The sequence below is a fragment of the Miscanthus floridulus genome, chromosome 2 (assembly GCF_019320115.1).
Source record: "Miscanthus floridulus cultivar M001 chromosome 2, ASM1932011v1, whole genome shotgun sequence".
NCBI classification, from domain to species: Eukaryota; Viridiplantae; Streptophyta; class Magnoliopsida; order Poales; family Poaceae; genus Miscanthus; species Miscanthus floridulus.
This window is the reverse complement of record NC_089581.1, coordinates 25727518-25748416: the sequence shown is the minus strand read 5'-3', so window position 1 is coordinate 25748416 and position 20899 is coordinate 25727518. Positions and strand designations below refer to the sequence as shown.

The 20899-nt window shown below is 50.1% G+C and overlaps 1 protein-coding gene across 3 annotated transcripts in view; it reads left to right on the top strand.

Annotated features, from left to right (window-relative positions):
- The first annotated feature begins 663 nt into the window (after positions 1–663).
- The window catches only part of LOC136520387 (endoribonuclease Dicer homolog 2a-like), a 30739-nt gene continuing 10503 nt past the window's right edge, over positions 664–20899 (top strand). The window contains exons 1-13 of one of the 3 annotated variants that reach the window (XM_066513899.1): positions 664–1066; positions 1178–1607; positions 1937–2024; positions 2119–2180; positions 2286–2426; positions 4404–4529; positions 4602–4749; positions 16568–16658; positions 17905–18097; positions 18174–18346; positions 19118–19336; positions 19436–19662; positions 20533–20804. In XM_066513899.1, the coding sequence (XP_066369996.1) occupies positions 981–1066; positions 1178–1607; positions 1937–2024; positions 2119–2180; positions 2286–2426; positions 4404–4529; positions 4602–4749; positions 16568–16658; positions 17905–18097; positions 18174–18346; positions 19118–19336; positions 19436–19662; positions 20533–20804 (2256 nt within the window). In that variant the 5' untranslated portion in view covers positions 664–980. The remainder of the gene's footprint in view (positions 1067–1177; positions 1608–1936; positions 2025–2118; positions 2181–2285; positions 2427–4403; positions 4530–4601; positions 4750–16567; positions 16659–17904; positions 18098–18173; positions 18347–19117; positions 19337–19435; positions 19663–20532; positions 20805–20899) is intronic. The other 2 variants (XM_066513892.1, XM_066513907.1) reach the window with 2 other exon arrangements.

Genomic DNA, 20899 nt, shown 5'->3' with positions numbered 1-20899 from the left:
CGGCCGCAGGTGTGGGAGCAGCATCCGAACGAATCCTGCAGCTAGACATTGGAGCGCTAGGCCTTCCGAATCATTTTCTGACGTTTGAGTTTTTTTTCCTTGACGTTCCGCATCATTTTCATCCCTATTTAGGACAGACATAGCACTTCTGAAGGAGCACTTGCGAGTTTTGCCCTGTTCGCTAAGCTGATAAACTATAACTGAAAGTATTGTTGACTGATTTATTATAAGATAAAAATACGGTTTGTTGGCTTAAAAAAATACGGCTTATAAGCCAAACCAACTGGCCGTTTGTTGCTACCCTATTCCGAAAGGAGCATCGCTTCATGCCTTCGCCGTGAAACATTGGAAATTTGAAAGGCAGAAAGCCAAGCGCACAAAAGGATGCGAATCTCCGAAAGCCCACCGCCGACCGTCCCGTGTTTCCCCTCCTGTCCCTGTGAGAGCGAGCGAGGTACCCGACTGCAGGATTGGGGACCAGGACGCGAAACAACGACGCAATGGCCTCGTTCGGCTGGTACGGAGAAACTTTACTGTTCACGGAGGCATTTTTACTGTGTACGGATGGTTTTCCTTATAAATTCCTCTGGATTCTTTTAATTCCTCCAAATTCATACGGCTAACGACAATGCGGCATTGGGCCCTTTCCCCCTCGCCGAGTCAAAAAGCGTACCGGAACAAGCGCAAAATGTTCCGTGTCCCAACATCTTCCCCCTCCCGAGCCCCAAACTCTCCAAGTCTCAACAGTTCGTTTTCGTTCCCACCTTCGTTCCACTCCCAAACTCTCAACAGTTCGTTCCCACCCCGCACGCACGCGCGCGCGTGATTTGAGGCGGCGCTTGGGCGTGTGTCGTGGAGGAGGAGGCAGCGGCAGCACAACCGTCGTCACCACCAAACCCTCCGCATTCTCTCGTGCACCGTGCACGCGTCCCTAAACCTCCCTTGCCCCTTCCCCTTCCCCTTCTCCAGACCTCGCCGCCATGTCCCACGCCGAAGCCGCCGAGGAGGTGGTGATGGAGGAGGAAGATCCGCCGCCGCCCTGCGACCGGCAGACTCAGGCGAGATGGTGAGTGCGCCGCCACCGCGCGCGCGCCCTGCCGCCGCTCTGCTCCTCGTCCGCCGCTCGCTCGCTCCTCCCCGTCCCCGTCCCGTCCTAATGTGGGTGCCCGCTCCGCAGGTACCAGCTCGAGGCGCTGGAGCGCGCGCTGGCCGGGAACACGCTGGTGTTCCTCGAGACGGGCGCCGGGAAGACGCTCATCGCGGTGCTGCTCCTCCGCCGCTTCGCGCACCGCATCCGCTCCGCCCCGCCGCCCTCCTTCGCCGTCTTCCTCGTCCCCACCGTCGTGCTCGTGAACCAGCAGGCGGGCGTCATCGAGGCGCACACGGACCTCCGCGTCGCCCAGTTCTACGGCGAGAAGGGCGTCGACTTCTGGGACGCGGACACCTGGCGCGAAAAGATCGACGGGGCCGAGGTGCTCGTCATGACGCCGCAGATCCTCCTCGACAACCTCCGCCACAGCAAATTCAGGCTGCGGGACATCCCGCTCCTCATCTTCGACGAGTGCCACCACGCCACCGGGAATTCGCCCTACGCCTGCATTTTTAAGGTCACCCGAAAGTTGGAACCACGCTTGGCTATTTTTGTCCACAACCGACCCTGTTGTATGTTGGCATGCACATTTATTGATCTGGTTTCCAAATCGCAGTTCAGTTACAAACTTTAAGGCTAAGTTTGCCCACTTGTATCAGTTCAGGAGGGGTCCTATGTTTGTATGTGTATTGGGGTAGTACAATTTTTGGTGGAATCATGAATGCTTACTTCTTTTTTGGGCAAATTTCTTTTACAGTTCGTCCTGGATTTTCTTTCCTTTTTTTAAATGTTAAATGTATATCCAACAATCTAGTTAATAAATCTTTTAATGTGTCTTTCTGGTAGGAGTTTTATCATCCCCAGTTGAAGTCTAGGCCATCAGATCCTATTCCAAGGATATTTGGGATGACAGCTTCTCTAATTAATTCAAAAGGTAAGGATGGCTCAATATTCTTTGTACTTCTATGTTTATATGTGCATCTCATTCTTTCTCACTAATTAACTCCATCGTGGAATTTTCTCCATAGATCTGGCGCGTGTCAAATACCCAGTGAAAATTTCTCAGCTTGAGAATCTCATGAATGCGAAGGTCTGGTTATATAAGAACCCCCACACAACTGTATTTCAGATAATCATTATTTATCATCCCTAATTTGGTAACGTGTGACAATAACTTATGCATTTCCCTTTATAGGTGTATACTGTTGCCAGTGAATCAGCACTATTGCAATACATTCCATTTGCGACTACAAGGATAGTCGAGTACGATGATTATATCGTAAAGCCTGAGTTATATAGCCATACAATCCGTTGCTTGAACAAATTGAAAGCGAAGGTACTATTATATGCTCTAGCCATGACATTTTGCTGGATACAGATTGATTATGTTACTCTGCATCACCCAGTATGCAATGCAGGGATCTTTTGCTGTGCATTCTGCTTTATGATATCAAAGTATACCAATTTCATTTAATATTTATCAATACTATTGAGTTGGAATCTTATGATTTAAGACACTACCATTCACAGCAAAAATTATTATTCATCTTGTTTTTGTGAACACATTTTCTGTTTGATCCTGAAATTGTTAAGGGTGCTACAACCTTCTGTCAACTACATTAGTTTATTCTGGTTCCTGATTCTAAATGGTAAGCATGATTACACCTTATATATCTGGTTCGCAATAGAAATGATATCTTGAATAATCTTGTAATAAGAATACCTAAGTATGACTGGTGAACTTCGAATAGTTTAGCAGCAAAGATAAAGCTACATACTGGTACAACAACAACAACAACAAAGCCTTTAAGTCCCAACAAGTTGGGGTAGGCTAGAGTTGAAACCCAGTAGAAGCAATCAAGGTTCAGGCACGTGAATAGCTGTTTTCCAAGCACTCCTATCTAAGGCTAAGTCTTTGGGTATATTCCATCATTTCAAGTCTCCTTTTATTGCCTTTACCCAAGTCAACTTCGGTCTTCATCTGCCTCTCTTCACGTTACTATCCTGGCTTAGGATTCCACTACGCACCGGTGTCTCTGGAGTGAAGTCCATTTGGCCCCCTGAACTTGTAATTGAGGTCGAAAAACCACCCTCAACTCAAAAAACCAGAAACCTTACATTCCTCAACTTTTAAAACCCGGACATATTAACCCCATAGCAGTTAAAAGTGATTTTGAGTTACTTGTCATTTTTTATTAAAGAACAAATCCAGTAAACACGAGACAAGGTCCTTAAACCATGAAAAATGAAAAGTATCTACAAGCCTCCAAAAACACTGAAAAAACATAGAGATATATTAGGACAAGATATTTGGGGCATGTGAAATTATCTCTGGAAGCTTCCAAAAATTTGATTGAGCTTTAGAAAAATGGGAAATATATCCAGAAAAAAACTAGAAAATTCTCAAAACATTCTAATTATGTGTAAACACATTTTGAAAACTTTCCACAACAAAAACATGAGTTGCAACTAGCATGAATGCAACGAACACAACTAGCATTACTGCCTGTTGCATTCATGCTGATTGCATCTCATATTTTTGTTGTGAAAAGTTTTCTAAATGTGTTTAGACAAATATTAGAATGTTCTGGGAATTTTCTCGATTTTACTAGATGTTTTTCCCATTTAACAGTGCTCAATCCAATTTTTAAACATTCAAAGATAATTTCACGAGCTCCAAATATTTTATTTGGTTATATTTTGTCCTAATATATCACTAGGATTTTTTCTCAGATGTTTTGGAGGCTTGAATATAATTTTCATGGTTTTAAAACCTTATCTAGTGTTTACCAGATTTTTTTAAACGAAATGTGGCTGAAAATCATCCTCAAAACTACTTTTAACTGATGGAGGGGTAATTTGCCGGTTTTGAAAGTTGGAGGATGTAAGATTTCTGGTTTTAGTCGAGGTGTTCTTTTTTTTTTCAGATTCAGCAACAAGTTCAGGGGGGTCATGTGGACTAAACTCTTAATATTACAAGCATAATGCTCTTGTTAAGTAATATGATTATGCTAGGAATATTCGTTGATATATAGTCCAAGAGAATTCAAAGTAATACTCAACCTTGAAGGGATGTTGAACAAATCTGTATTATTCTTTCTGTGCTTTGTTATACATGTGCAACTGCGCCACAATGTTCCCATGGTCTGTATTTATATTTGGAAAAATGCAATAGCTGCACTGACATATCCATATTGCTTTTTGTCTGGTTTTATGCTCACGATGGTGTAGCTTTTTAGTACATTTTAGTAACTTCTTTCATCATGTTTTGAGTTAATATGCATATGAAATAACAGTGGTTAAATTATTTTAGCATTTAGAAATCCTGAAGGGGAAACTGCATGGTTCATCCTTGAAAAATGCAGAGAAAAGGATAAAAAAATTAAATGCAATGTTCTTATATTGCATATCTGAACTTGGACTATGGCTGGCAGCAAAGGTACGAGGATATGTAATGGCCATTTTTATCATTCTTATGCACTCTTAAAAATGCTTTTAAACCTTTTCTCAGGCTGCTGAGGTTCTACAATCAAACAAGGAAATCTGCGTATCCTTTTGGGGAGAAAAACTGGATGAAAAAGTTGAGGGATTCATTAGAAACTATATCGAGGATGTAAACAATGATCTCTCAGAAATTATATTGAAGATGACAAAGAGGGGTGTGTACGACGTAATTGCATCCTTCTTCCTTTCTTGTTTCTTCAATTTATCTTTTCCTAAAAGTTTTGACTTAATATTAATTACTCTGTGCAAGACTTCTGCCAATGCTATCTGGTGTTTTTAACTCAACGTTTGTGGTTTATAAATCATTTTGCTGATAAAACTTTGTGTATCTATAACTCTTTTTAACGCAATGGTAGGAGCTCTGCCTTTCAATTAAGAAGAAATAGAACTGACCCAGTTTATGAGGGAAAACAGCCTAAAAACCTTACAATCACATTGGTATGGCGCCGGCCCTTGCTTCTCAGATCGTATGGAGGGGAATGAGGGGTGCGAGGTCTCTGAAGCTTGCGTCGAGTTGGAGCCGTGGTTGGCGGCTAGGGTTTATGCGGGAAGAAGAGACGGAGGGGGGGGGGGGGGGGGGGGGGCAGGCGCCCAAGGGTGCCAAGGATGACACAATCCCAGGCTAGTCCTTATTCATCTCCAAGTTTGATACTTATACATTGAGGACTCTAACAACTTGTGCTAACAAATAGGAAACTAACAAATAGGAACTTAATAATCAGTTGACTCTTTCCTAACCAACCCAAATCTTCTATGACTCAAAATAGACCGGCCCCTGGCTGGTTGAGCCCATTTGCCGCATGCCCCTGCGCTCATATGTGGTGCCAACCATAACATCTCTCCCCCCCTCGGGAAACAGCTCGTCCGCGAGCTGGAAGGAAGGGTGAGCTGCACGGAACGCCGGAACAGGCTCCCAGGTGGCCTCCGAGGCTGGCATGTCGGACCACTCAACGAGGACATGCCACACGCCGCGGCGAAGCTCCGAGCGCAGCACCCGTTCAGGTTGTTGGAGAGGACGACCATGGTGAATCGGAGGCAAAGCCGGGACGGATGTCGGCGGAGGACCCCGGAACGGATTGAGGACGCCGACATGGAAGACGTCGTGGATGCGGGCGCCCTCTGGCAGACGCAGGCGGTAGGCAACCGTGCCGATGCGTTCCAGCATCTCAAAGGGTCCGGCGTACTTGGGACGAAGCTTGCCGCGGGCGCCAGGAACCAGGGACTGCGTGTGACGGTGAAGCATGCGTAGCAGCACCCAGTCCCCAACCGCGAACTCCAGAGCACGGTGGTTGGCGTCGTAGAAGCGACGAGCATGTTCCTGCGCCTGAAGAAGACGGGCGCGGACCTCAGTCAAGAACTCGTCGCGGTTGGCCAGCAGGACGTCGACTGCCTCCATGCGCGCCTGGCCGGGTACATAGGGTAGAAGATCGGGAGGAGCGCGGCCGTAGACCACCCGGAACGGCGACGTCCGGAGGGCGGAGTGGTAGGCGGTGTTGTAGCAGAATTCGGCCCACGGTAACCAGTTGAGCCAGTCCCGGGGGCGATCTCCAGTCAGGCATCGTAGGTACATGGCGATCGTCATGTTCAGGCGCCGCCACTGTCATGGAACGGAATGGCCGCCCGCTGAGCCGCCGACGTGCTGATGAAGTTATGTGTTGATCCCGAGTCTAGGAGGGCTGTGAACGCGTGTGCGCCGATGTGCACGCGTAGCTTCATGGTGTCGGGAACCCGGATGCCCGTGATGGCGGACAGCGAAATCATGGGGGCGTCGGGGTCGAACTTTTTGTCCGGCGGCGTGTCGTCCAAGTCCTCGGGCTCCTCGACGATGTAGTCGGGCGCCTCCAAGTAGAAGAGGCGCGCGCACTTGTGGCCGTGCTGGAACGGCTCGTCGCAGTTGAAGCATAAGCCGAGCTTGCGCCGCTCCGCCATCTCCTCAGGCGTCAGCTTCTTGAAGGTGCGTGCCGGGGTCGTAGGCGGTGTTGAGGACGATCCGTGCCCTGGCGGCGCGGTCAGCGTGGCATGAGCGGCCGCAGCGCGGCGTGCTGGACGTGGAGCGGGAGCGGCCAGGGCGGGCCATTGGGGTGCATTGGGCCGCTCGTACGCGCGCGCCAGCCGCATGGCGTGCTGGAGGTCCTGAGGGTCTTGGAGTTCGACGTCCACGCGTATATACTCCGGAAGACCGCTGGTGAACAAGCGCGCCTTCTGGAGCGTGGAGAGCTCGCCGGCGTGGGTGGCGCGTGCCTGGAACGCCTCCATGTACGCGTCCACCGAGGCACCGAACGGCCGGCGCGCGAGGTCGGCGAGGTGGTTGGTGCCGAGGGCGGGGCCGAACCGCTGCTGGCACAGCCGGCGGAAATCCGGCCATGTGGGCCGCCCCATGTCCGCCTCCAGGACGATGTACCACTGCAAGGCCACCCCGGTAAGATGATAAGAGGCCAGCCATACCTTGTCGACTTCCCGAGTCATCTGCCCGCGGAAGAACTGGTCACACTTGTTGAGCCATCCGAGAGGATCGTCCTTGCCGTCGAAGATGTTGAAGGTGAGCTTGTGGTATTTGGGTACGGCAAAACCCTCGAACTCCGGCGGTGCGCCCTCGTAGGCCGGACCGGAATAGGGCGCCCTGGCATGGGGTGCTGTCGTTGACATGTGCGAGGTCGGCGCGGAGTAGACCGGCATCCCGGACGATGGGAACCCCGGAATCAGCGAGGGCGAGCGCGGGAAATTGATCTGATGGATCGGCACTCCCATGGGCGGCGGTGGCGCCGGCCGTGGCTCCTGCGGCGCCGGGGCGGTCATCTGCAGGGACTGCGAGACAGAGGCGGACGAGTCCCCCGGCGTGAGCTCCGTGATCACGGGCTGGGAGTGCGGCACGCCACCATAGCCGGCCAACCCGAATTGTGGAAAAGGCGGGCGGCCATCAATGGCGGACAAGTGAGCGCCTTGATCAGCCAGGTGGTTGTTGATGGCGGACATCTGCAGCTGCATGCTGTTAGTCGTTGAATTCTCACTCTTGGTAGCAGGAGAATTCTTACTCTCATCGAGAGAGGATGACACTAGGAGTTGGGGCAATTTTCTTGTCTATTTCTCACACAAGCTCACACAAATGCCATGCCAACCCAAGGGGTTGGGGATACATATTTATAGGCTGCTAGCCAGCCAAGCATATGCCAAGATGCTAGTCTAAGATCCTAATATGCTGTCCTCTAAGATGCTGTCCTAAGATGCCTCTAAGCTGCTGAAGCTGCTGTCCAGTCAAGCGCTGCTGCTGTCTAGTCTCCAGTCAAGATGCTGGGCAGTGCTGCTGTCTAGTCTCCAGTCAAGATGCTGGGCAGTGCTGCTGTCCAGTCCCATGCTGCTGGCCAGTCAAGATGCTGGGCAGCAAGACCAGCCCCACAAGGACTGCTGCAGCCCCACAATGACCACAGAGACTTATCCCATCATTCTCCCCCTAAGTCTTGTGCGTCGTTTTGTGGGAAAGTTGAACCATCCCGGTCCTGTAGCAGAGCTCAAGAAACTTGATCCTCCCAAGGGGCTTGGTGAGCAGGTCCGCAAGCTGGTCCTTGGTGTTGATGTAGCTCGCCTTGATGCTCCCTTCCTCCAAACAGCATCGGATGAAGTGATACCTCACCCGGATGTGCTTGCTGCGTTCGTAGAACACGGGGTTCTTTGCCAGGGCCAGAGCGGACTTGCTGTCCACCCTGAGCTCCACCGCTCGAGTGTCTCTGCCGAGGAGATCACCAAGCAGCCGAGCGAGCCAGAGCGCCTGAGTCGAAGCGGTGGAGGCCGCTATGTACTCGGCCTCGCAGCTGGACAGGGCCACCACCTGCTGCTTGACCGACTGCCAGCTAACGAGGCACTTGCCGAGGAAGAAGAGGATCCCGCTCGTGCTCTTGCTGGTGTCGATGTCGCCGGCGTGGTCGCTGTCGCTGTACTCAACGAAGTGTGCCGCCCCAGGGCACCTCGGGTAGTAGAGGCCGTGGTCGAGAGTCCCCGCAACGTAGCGGATGATCCTCTTCACAGCCTGCTGGTGCTCCGTCGTCGGTCGCTGCATGAACCGACTAACGTAGCCGACGGAGAATGCCAAGTCCGGCCGTGTGTGGGCGAGGTAGCGAAGGCTCCCCACAAGACGCCGGTACTGCGTAGCGTCCACCTCCTCCGTCGTGCTGTCGCGGCTCAGCTTCAGCCTCTCCTCCATCGGAGTGAGAGCTGGGTTGCAGTCGGTGAGCCCAGCTAGCTCAACGACGCGCTTGGCGTAGGCGGTCTGTCGAAGCGTGATCCCGGAGTCATCCTGGTGCACCTCGATTCCCAGGTAGAAGGAGAGAGGCCCCAGGTCACTCATCTGGAAGGTGGCCTTCATCTCTTCCTTGAATGCCGCCACCTCCGCATCCTTGGTGCCGGTGATCACCAAGTCGTCGACGTAGACACCCACCAGCAGGGCATTACTTCCATTGCCCCGTCGGTAGATGGCCGCCTCGTACGGGCTTTGCTCGAAGCCCATCCCCTTTAGCGTGGAATCCAGCTTGGCATTCCACGCCCTTGGTGCCTGCCGCTAGCCATAGAGGGCCTTGCGCAGGCGGAGCACCTTGCCCTCCTTGCCGGGGATCGCAAATCCCGATGGCTGGTGCACGTAGACCTCCTCCTTCAAGTCGCCGTTAAAGAATGCCGACTTGACATCCATGTGATGAACACGCCAGCCCTCCTGGGCAGCTAGCGCAAGGAGTCGCAAGGACTCCATCCGTGCCACGGGAGCAAAGGCATCGTCGAAGTCGACCCCCTCCTGCTGCACGAAACCTCGTGCCACCAAGCGAGCCTTGTGCTTGACGATCGCGCCGGCTTCATCCCTCTTCAACTTATACACCCACTTAAGGGTGATCGCGCGGTGACCACGAGGAAGGTCAGCAAGCTCCCAGGTGCGGTTCTTCTCAACCGCATCCATTTCCAACTGCATCGCGGCGCGCCATGCCGCGTGTCTCTCGGCCTCTGCAAACGACCGAGGCTCGCCGTCGTCACACGCAAGGTGCAACTGCGCCTCCAGGTCGTGAGGCACCGGTCCCGGCACCGGTTGGTCGCCGAGAAGGTTCTCCACCGTACGGTACCGCAACGGCTCGCCGTCGTGGTACGCGTCGACGCGCTCCTCGTCGTGAGAGAGCGGAGTAGCGAGCTCAATCGGGCCGTGCTCGACACGAGCTGGTGGTGGAGTAGACGTGCCCGGAGTGGTGCCTGTCGGTGCTGGAGTGCGTGGTGTTGCCGGCTGTGGTGGAGCCGGCGAAGAGCTCATCGCAGCCGAGGTCCTGACTGGAGAGCGTGGTGCTGTCGGAGTAGCAGGTGCCGGGGTCGGTGGAGGCTCGGAGACTGGGGTAGATGCGCTCGCCGAAGAAGAGCTGCCTACTCCCCCAGCTCCCTCGAAGTGGATGTACTCAACAGTGAAGTCGTCGTACGTCGGAGCCGAGCCGTCGTCCACCGCCTTGTCCCACGCCCATCCTCGCCCTTCGTCGAACACAACGTCGCGCGCCGTGCGCACACGCTGTGTCTTCGGGTCGAGAATGCGGTAGGCCTTCGAGCCCTCCGCGTAGCCGATGAACACTCCCGGAGTGCTCCTGTCGTCGAGCTTGCTGATGTGGCCAAGCTCCTTGGCGAATGCGAGGCAGCCGAAAACCCGCAAGTGGGAGACCGCCGGCTTGCGCCCATGCCAAGCCTCGTACGGCGTCCTGCCGTCGAGCGCCTTGGTAGGCGAGCGGTTGAGGATGTAGACGGCCGTCACCACCGCCTCTCCCCAGAAGATAGCCGGCATCCCCCTCTGCTTGAGGAGGGCCCGAGCCATCCCCACAACCGTCTGGTTGCGCCGCTCAACGACGCCGTTCTGCTGCGGGCTGTACGGCGCGGAGTAGTGGCGTTGAATGCCCTCGTCAGCGCAGTACGACGTGAATTCAGCCGCCGTGAATTCGCCGCCGTTGTCGGTGCGCAGCACGCGCAGCTTGTGGCCGCACTCCGCCTCCGCAGCAGCCTACGCGCGCCTGATGGCGTCCGCAACCTCTCTCTTGCTGCCGAGGACCATCACCCACATGTAGCGGGAGAGGTCGTCGACGAGCAGCAGGAAGTAGCGTCGTCCTCCCGGTGTGGCCGGTGTCATTGGGCCACACAAGTCCCCGTGCACAAGCTCGAGCCTCTCCTTGGCTCGAAAGCTCGCCCGCTGGGGAAAGGGGAGTCGCCTCTGCTTCGTCAACACGCAGACGTCGCAGAGCTGCTCCACATGGTCGAGGCACGGCAGGCCTCGCACCATCTCCGTGGCACTGAGCCGCTTCAGGGCCTCAAAGTGAAGGTGCCCGAAACGCTCGTGCCACTGCCACGCCTCGTCGTCCCGACGAGCAGTGAGACAGAGGGGTTGTGCCACCCTGCACGTTAAGGACGTAGAGTCGATTTGCGCTTCTGGATACCTTGGCAAGAAGGCGACGACGATGATCCCAAATCCTCATGACTCCGTCCTCAACCACCACACGCGAACCGTTCTCATCCAGCTGTCCCAAGCTGATGATGGAGTTCCTCAACGCGGGGATGTAGTAGACTCCGGTGAGCAGCCTGTGCTCACCAGACACGGCGGTGAAGATGATGGAGCCGACGCCCTTGATCTCCACGCCGGAGGCATCCCCAAACTTGACGAAGCCTCGGACGCTAGAGTCAAGCTCGGTGAAGAACTCCCGTCGACCGGTCATGTGATGGGTGGCGCCGGTGTCGAGGCACCACCCGTCAGTCTTGTCGTTGCCGGAGCTGTCGCCGAGGAGGGCGTGTGCTTTTGGCTCGTCAAGGTGGAGGAGAGCCGCTGCGGCCGGTGCCGCTGGAGGTAGCTCGATGCTGGCATGTGCCATGAATAGAGTCGGCTCCTCCTCCTCCGCCTGTGCGACGTGGGCCTGGCCGCGTCGTGGCTGTCGACAGTCCTTGGCCCAATGGCCAAGCTGGCCACAGTTGCGGCAGGTGTCGTCTCGTGCCGGCTTGTGCCTACCGGCGGCGCCGCCCTGGGCGCCTCCGCGGGCATCATCCTCGGCACGTCCTCGCGCCCCAGCCTGGGCGTCTCTGCGTGGCTTGCCACGCTTGCGGCCGTCTGTCGCGGAAGAAGGCTCCCCCTTCCTCCGGTCACCCTGGCTGGCAAGCCACTGCTCCCGAGTGAGAAGGAGCTTCCCGCCAGTGGTGATGGGCCCCGAGAGGGACTGTGGCTCATCACTGTCGACGACCTTGAGGCGACCTATCGCCTCCTCGATCGACATCGTGGAGAGATCCAGCAGCGACTCGATCGAGCGAGCCATCTGCTTGTACTTCTCGGGGACGCAGCGGAAGAGCTTTTCGACAGCTCTCTCCTCGCTGTAGGTGTCGTCGCCGAACTGCACCATCTTCTGCAACAGAGTGTTGAGACGGAGAGCAAAGTCATCAACGTCCTCACCTGGCTTGAAGGCCAGGTTCTCCCACTCCTTGCGAAGTGCCTGCAGTGTGGACTTGCGGGCGCGATCGCTGCCGATGCGTGCCGCAGCGATGGCGTCCCAAGCCTCCTTGGCAGTCCGCTTGCTGGTAAGCGAGAACTGCATCTCGGGCGGGACTACAGCGATGAGAGCATCCAGCGCCCGTCGATCTAGGTCGTAGTCGACGTCACCATACCGGACTACCTCCCACATGTGCCGCACCTGGAGCTTTACCCTCATCACCGCAGCCCACTCGACGTAGTTGGTCTTGGTGAGGGTAGGCCACCCACCGCCGGGACCGACGTCCCTGACAATAGCCTGGAGCCCGTGGTAACCACGGTACCGATCCGGGGAGAGAGAGCCACGCTGCCTGTGAAGGACGCGCTCTCCATCGACTCGTCGGTACCGATCCGGGGAGAGAGAGCTACGCTGCCTGCGAAGGCCGCGCTCTCCATCGACCCGTCCGCCACCGTTGCCGTGCGCGCCTCCTCCAGGAGCGCCGCCAGCGCGTCCGCGCCTGTCTGGGCTGCCGCCACGCTCGTGGACATGCGTGGTTGCCCACTGCGCCGCCCGCGCTCGCGCTGCCTCCCTCTCCAGCAGCTCGAGGTCCGCGTCGGCGGTGTCGTCAGCGGAAATGGAGCTGCCGATGCTGCCGCGCAGAGCCTCGACCTCCGCCGCCGCCGCACGCGCTGCATTCGCCGCCGCCGCTGCTTCCGCCTTTGCTCTGGCTGCTGCCAGCTCCGCTGTTGCCAGCCTCGACGCCCTTGCCGCCGCCGCAGCGGTCTCTGCCGCCGCTCGCTCGCGTTCCTTTGCCGCGGCAAGTTCGGCCTCCTGCCGACGCCGCGTGCTCGAGACGACCGAGCGCTGAGACTGCCCTGCGGACATGACGCGCTATCGGGGGGCTACTGCGTGGGGAGAGGGCTGCTTCAGACGAGCTGGGAGAGGAGTGAACAGGAGCGGCCGGAGGAGCTGCTGCTGCCAACAGCTGGGGCTGTTGTGGGGCTGGGAGAGAGGATGAGCAAGAGATGCTCAGGCTACAGGATAATACGGCTCTGATACCACTTGTTAGTCGCTGAATTCTCACTCTTGGTAGTAGGAGAATTCTTACTCTCATCGAGAGAGGATGACACTAGGAGTTGGGGTAATTTTCTTGTCTATTTCTCACACAAGCTCACACAAATGCCATGCCAACCCAAGGGGTTGGGGATACATATTTATAGGCTGCTAGCCAGCCAAGCATATGTCAAGATGCTAGTCTAAGATCCTAATATGCTGTCCTCTAAGATGCTGTCCTAAGATGCCTCTAAGCTGCTGAAGCTGCTGTCCAGTCAAGCGCTGCTGCTGTCCAGTCTCCAGTCAAGATGCTGGGCAGTGCTGCTGTCCAGTCCCATGCTGCTGTCCAGTCAAGATGCTGGGCAGCAAGACCAGCCCCACAAGGACTGCTGCAGCCCCACAATGACCACAGAGACTTATCCCATCACATGCTGGTGAGGATCCCCGTGATCGAGGCGAGCGTGGGTGGGCCGGAGGGTGGGGTCGTGTTGGCGGGCGCGCCGGTGATGTTCACCAAGACGCCCGTCGTCGCAACGTGAGAGGTGGTGGGTGGGATCAGTGGCGCCTAGGCGTTGGTGGTGGCTTCCATGATCGGCAAGGTCTCTGATACCAGGTTGGTATGGCGCCGGCCCTTGCTTCTCAGATCGTATGGAGGGGAATGAGGGGTGCGAGGTCTCTGAAGCTTGCGTCGAGTTGGAGCCGTGGTTGGCGGCTAGGGTTTATGCGGGAAGAAGAGATGGAGGGGGAGGGGGGGGGGGGGGGCAGGCGCCCAAGGGTGTCAAGGATGACACAATCCTAGGCTAGTCCTTATTCATCTCCAAGTTTGATACTTATACATTGAGGACTCTAACAACTTGTGCTAACAAATAGGAAACTAACAAATAGGAACTTAATAATCAGTTGACTCTTTCCTAACCAACCCAAATCTTCTATGACTCAAAATAGACCGGCCCCTAGCTGGTTGAGCCCATTTGCCGCCTGCCCCTGCGCTCATATGTGGTGCCGACCATAACACACACAGTTTATTAAAGGGAAACTGGCGAAACTATAACTATTGCTGTGCTATTTGTGAGGTGTGTGCCAATATTTACCACTTTATCTATCCATTAAATAAAATATGTAACTCAACCATGGGGAGAAGATGGCACCCCCAACCTTTAGGCAGGGGTACACACACTACCTATGAGCGCCTGGGTTTGAACTGGGGTGGGTGGCCTCTCAGCTAAAGACTATTGCTCAATTTGACAAATTACATTACCACTAGAAGGATACCTGTGCGTTACTACGGGACTTCCTTAGAAATAAAACTGTTGCATGTATGATTTAAACCTACATATTCTTACATCCATTCTTATGAAAATTGGCAAGGTAAATCCAATAAAAAAAACTAACAGAATTGGATTTAATTATAAGAGATAGCTTGCATTAAGAGGTTGAAATTTAGTGGGATGATATGGCTATTGGTGGGAGATGATGTGGATATAGTTAGTGGAAGATCGTGTGGATGGCTTGCATGTTAAGATAGAACTTGTAGTGGAGATTAGCTTTATAAGAGAGATAGATATAGATATAGATAAATTAGAGATGCATTTGGTCTTAGCGTGTGTTTGAGTTATCTATCTATGACACCCCACAACAACAACAACAACAACAAAGCCTTTAAGTCCCAAACAAGTTGGGGTAGGCTAGAGTTGAAACCCAACAGAAGCAATCAAGGTTCAGGCACGTGAATAACTGTCTTCCAAGCACTCCTATCTAAGGCTAAGTCTTTGGGTATATTCCATCCTTTCAAGTCTCCTTTTATTGCCTCTACCCAAGTCAACTTCGGTCTTCCTCTGCCTCTCCTCACGTTACTATCCTGATTTAGGATTCCACTACGCATCGGTGCATCTGGAGGTCTCTGTTGCACATGTCCAAACCATCTCAACCGGTGTTGGACAACCTTTTCTTCAATTGGCGCTACCCCTAATCTCTCACGTATATCATCGTTCCGAACTCGATCCCTTCTTGTATGATCGCAAATCCAACGCAACATATGCATTTCCGCGACACTTAGCTGTTGAATATGTCGTCTTTTCGTAGGCCAACATTCTGCACCATACAACATAGCGGGTCTAATCGCCGTCCTATAAAACTTGCCTTTTAGCTTCTGTGGTACCCTTTTGTCACATAGGACATAGGACACCAGACGCTTGCCGCCACTTCATCCACCCTGCTTTGATTCTATGGCTAACATCTTCATCAATATCCCCGTCCCTCTGTAGCATTGATCCTAAATATCGAAAGGTATCCTTCCTAGGCACTACTTGACCTTCCAAACTAACATCTTCCTCCTCCCGAGTAGTAGTGCCGAAGTCACATCTTATATACTCAGTTTTAGTTCTACTAAGTCTAAAACCTTTGGACTCCAAAGTCTCCCGCCATAACTTCAGTTTCTGATTCACTCCTGTCCGGCTTTCATCAACTAGCACTACATCGTCCGCGAAAAGCATACACCAAGGGATGTCCCCTTGTATGTCCCTTGTGACCTCATCCATCACTAAAGCAAACAAATAAGGGCTCAAAGTTGACCCTGATGTAGTTCTATCCTAATCGGGAAGTCATCCGTGTCTCCATCACTTGTTCGAACTCTAGTCACAACATTGCTGTACATGTCCTTAATGAGCCCGACGTACTTCGTTGGGACTTTATGTTTGTCCAACGCCCACCACATAACATTCCTTGGTATTTTATCATAAGCCTTCTCCAAGTCAATAAAAACCATGTGTAGGTCCTTCTTCTTCTCCCTATACCGCTCCATAACTTGTCTTATTAAGAAAATGGCTTCCATGGTTGACCTTCCGGGCATGAAACCAAATTGGTTCATAGAGACCCGCGTTATTGCTCTCAAGCGATGCTCGATAACTCTCTCCCATAGCTTCATAGTATGGCTCATCAACTTAATTCCTCGGTAATTTGTACAACTTTGAATATCCCCTTTATTCTTGTAGATCGGTACCAATATACTTCTCCTCCACTCATCAGGCATCTTGTTCGATCGAAAAATATGGTTGAACAGCTTGGTTAACCATACTACAGCTATGTCCCCGAGGCATCTCCACACCTCGATTGGGATACCATCCGGTCCCATCGCCTTAACTCGTTTCATCCTTTTCAACGCCTCTATGACACCCCCTCTATAAAAAAATGTACATGGTGTGTTTTATTTTTGCATTCTTCAAAACTAGATTTTGAGTATTGTTTTGTCACATAAGTTGTTTATAGCTACAAAATCAATATAGTGCAAAAGCATTTTTTTAATCTATTTATATGATATTGATACCAAATGTACCTTGACTAAATATTGGTCAAAATATACGAAGTTTGAATCTTCCAAAAACATGCACCCCCTACCTGATTGGATGGATGGAGTATCAATTTGTGGAATGTATTATATATGATCTTCCTGTCGTATTTACATCTGTCTATACAGGACATATTGGTGAGGACTTTGATGCGGATTTGCAAGATTGGTTATTGACATCCAAAGTTTATTTTCTTATTAAATCTCTTCTGGAGTATAGGTGAGAAAATGCTTGGATCTTAAGTATGTACTCCCTCCATTCCAAATTCTAAGACGTTTTGGCTTTTTTAATACATAGCTTTTGCTATGCATCTAGATATACACAATGTCTAGATACATAGTAAAAGCAATGTATCTGGAAAAGGCAAAACATCTTATAATTTGGGATGGAGGGAGTAGTAGTTTACTCTCATTGCCTTTGAGTAGTGATTTGACTACAACATGAACACATGTATAAATTATCTCAACACCCAAATCCTAAACCATAATGCTCGCCATACATTCAATCAAATTCAACTAAAGTTGTCTATTCAAATAATGAAATATATGTACGCTAGCTTATCCTATTGAGTTTGGAAGGTCAAGTAGTGCCTAGGAAGGATACCTTTCGATATTTAGGATCAATGCTACAGAGGGACGGGGATATTGATGAAGATGTTAGCCATAGAATCAAAGCAGGGTGGATGAAGTGGCGGCAAGCGTCTGGTGTCCTATGTGACAAAAGGGTACCACAGAAGCTAAAAGGCAAGTTTTATAGGACGGCGATTAGACCTGCTATGTTGTATGGTGCAGAATGTTGGCCTACGAAAAGACGACATATTCAACAGCTAAGTGTCGCGGAAATGCGTATGTTGCGTTGGATTTGCGGTCATACAAGAAGGGATCGAGTTCGGAACGATGATATACGTGAGAGATTAGGGGTAGCGCCAATTGAAGAAAAGCTTGTCCAACACCGGTTGAGATGGTTTGGACATGTGCAACGGAGACCTCCAGATACACCGGTGCGTAGTGGAATCCTAAGTCAGGATAGTAACGTGAAGAGAGGCAGAGGAAGACCGAAGTTGACTTGGGTAGAGGCAATAAAAGGAGACTTGAAAGGATGGAATATACCTAAAGACTTAGCCTTAGATAGGAGTGCTTGGAAGACAGCTATTCACGTGCCTGAACCTTGATTGCTTCTGTTGGGTTTCAACTCTAGCCTACCCCAACTTGTTTGGGACTTAAAGGCTTTATTGTTGTTGTTGTTGTTGTTGTAGCTTATCCTATTGATCTGGTATAGTTTTATGAACCCGAATGGCCAGATGGATGGTTACTGCCTTGCACGTATCTTGATGTCATTATGGTCCATGCACTGCTGCTCTGTATATGGCCATGGTATTAATTGCTAATGAAATGATATAGACAGCTGCAAATTGTTCTCTTTCGTTGTAAACCATGAATAATTAATCTCTTGCTCCCTCTTTCAGGCATATGCAAGATTTGAGATGCATTGTTTTTGTTAAGAGAGTTATTACAAGTATTGTGTTGGAGGCTCTTCTTTCAACTATTAATCAAATGTCTGGATGGAGTGTTACACACATGGCAGGGAGAAATTTTGGTTTGCAACATCAGAATAGGAATAAGCATGTGGAAATCGTTGATTCATTTCGGAGTGGAAAGGTTTGCCACTAATGTTGCTCTGCTGTGGTCATGTCCTATTAATATATTGTACTGATGATAAAATAATGTCCTGTAGGTTCACCTGATTATTGCCACACAACTTTTGGAGGAGGGACTGGATGTGCCAAGTTGTAACGTGATAATCCGCTTTGATCAGGCAACAACTGTACGCAGTTTTATACAGTCACGTGGTCGAGCTAGGATGCAAAATTCTGACTATGTTTTACTTATCAGAAGGCATGTTTTCCAGTTTGGTAACTGTTGTTTCCTGATCAAATTCTTATTTATCCTTTCAGCTTCATGAATTTCTTTTGGGTCCAAAGTAGACTTTGTGGAATTGCACCTTTGGTCGCTCACCCCGGACACTTGGTCCTTTTGTTGAGTAGAGTGTTGGTCGTGGTTGTCATTTTGATGGTGTCTGTAGCCCATCTGTTTTCTGTTTCGACGGGTGTGTTTGGGAGCAGACTCCAGCATCTCCTTTGTACTTGGAGTAGGCACTTGCTTCTCCCTGTGTCTTTTGTCCTTAATGAAATGACACACATCTCTCCTGCATTGTTCGAGAAAAAAAGTAGACTTTGTCAACTGGATTCCCCAATCACCATTTTAATTGCATGTGTGGGATAAAGAACATGTGGTTTGTTGCAGTGATTTGTAAATTTCTTGTTGAATTGTATGTCGTGAATTGCTAAGTGCACTTTTTTAGTCCCAGTGGCTTAATCTGCTTACCAGTGCAACTGATTGTGATACGAGAAACAACATGAAGGACCAGCATTCAAAAAAGAAACCTGTGTTTTATTCATTCTACGTTGATTTATTGTTCCTGTTGGTACTGTCTTCATTTGTTTACAATTGTTAGAGATTTGAGATGTGGGTTCTGTTGATTTACTGTTTTTCAGTTTAAGGACCTGTAATCTGTACATTTTGTTGTCAACATTGTGGTTCAACTTATTTGAGTGATATTGTTGGATTTTGCATATTGCTTTACATGATCATTGAGGTTTTTCTATGTTTCTGTGTCAGGGGAGACGCTGATGCTCTTTCTAAGATGGAGGGGTTTCTCGCAAGTGGACAAATCATGCGTGAAGAGTCTCAAAGACTGGAATCTACTTGTTGTCAGCCTCCTCCAAACACCCTATGCGATGAAGAAGTTTATCGTGTTCAATCTACTGGAGCAATTGTGACTCTGAACTCTAGTATTCGATTGATTTACTCTTTCTGCTCAAAGCTACCTTCCGATGAGTCTGTTTTCTTTCTTAGATTAGATGATGTTTTCTTTTGGTTCATACAACGAAACATATCCTGGTGCAAATAGTAACAGTTTTTACCAACATATGCCAGGTATTTTATACCTCTACCAAGATTCAATATTAACAAGACATTAGGTACATGTACGCTGCATCTTCCAATGAGCAGTCCTGTACAAACAGTTTTTGCTGAAGGAGAAGTTTCTATCATCAAGAAGGTTGTTTGTCTCAATGCCTGCCGGGAATTACATGCTGTTGGTGCTCTCACAGATCGTCTCTTGCCTGAATTGAGTGTTCCATGTGAAGATGAACCTGACATTGGTATTTCTATTTCTTTGTTAATAAAAAAAATGAATCCAGACTTCATTTTGTTGCAGTTATTGTTAATATTTTTTATTGTGACTGCTTACATATGTTGGATACCTTTTCCATCATGGAGTTATTTATCTGAGTTATAGTTGTACTAACCAAAGCTTCTAAACTAAATGCACATATCTTAGGACTTTGGGCAATTTTGGAGAGTGGGATCACGCATAGGGCACAACTGTGGTGAGTGGTAGACTGGTAGGGCAGGGAGTGGTATGTCTTGAGAGAGACTATTATTTTAGCTAAAGTCATCTCGTGCTTACAAGTTCAAAAGATGCCTTATAGTGAGTATGCCGGAGTTAGAGAAAACTTCAATTTGTAGGTTCAGCATAAAAGTAGAATTGTCTATTCAGGCGCAAACAATATCAGCATATACCATGATCCATACTTCTTCATGATAGTGTTAGCTCATTGTAAAATATTATGTTGCGCATGCCGGATTTTCTATTTCATTTTACCAAGTTTATCCTTATTGTTTACATATTTTCAGTGTATCTGAAATCAGGGATGAAACCGATCAGAAACATATAAGTTTTACAGAAACAATGTTTAGTCGGTTATGAATTTCCACATTTACCAATGTAACTGTTATTTAGGGGTGAGTGATTAGAAATGTAAAGCTTTGTGTATGGCTAGGATCGCAAACGGTACCATTTTCTTGTTGGGAATTTTCATCACCGTTTTGATCCCTGCCTGAAATGTCTAGGCTAGTAAGTCAAAAGTACACACACCCTTGATTGGTCCATGTTTCCAGGTGGGTAATCAGTTTGACATGCAATTGAATTGGTATATTATACTAAGACTGTATTAACTCTCGTGATGTAGTTGTGGACAAATACAAAAAGGAGCAACCTGACTACTTTCCAGAACAACTAATGGATAATTGGTTGTCTTTTTGTCGTCGTGGCTTATATTATTGCTACAAGATCTCACTGGAAGGTTGTTCTGAAATGACTTCTCCAGCTGAGATAGTATTAGCTGTAAAGTGCGATATGGGATCTGACTTCATCTCGAACTCATTCAAATTGTGGGGTATGCAAGATTATTTGAGTTTTACCATAAGATATGTTGGCGTGATTCATCTAAATCAGGAACAGGTAGATTTTCTCTTCATACAATCTTGTTCTGTAGTCTACCATTCTTTCTTTGTCTCTTTCATAGATGTATTTTGGGCCCTTCATTATGAATACAC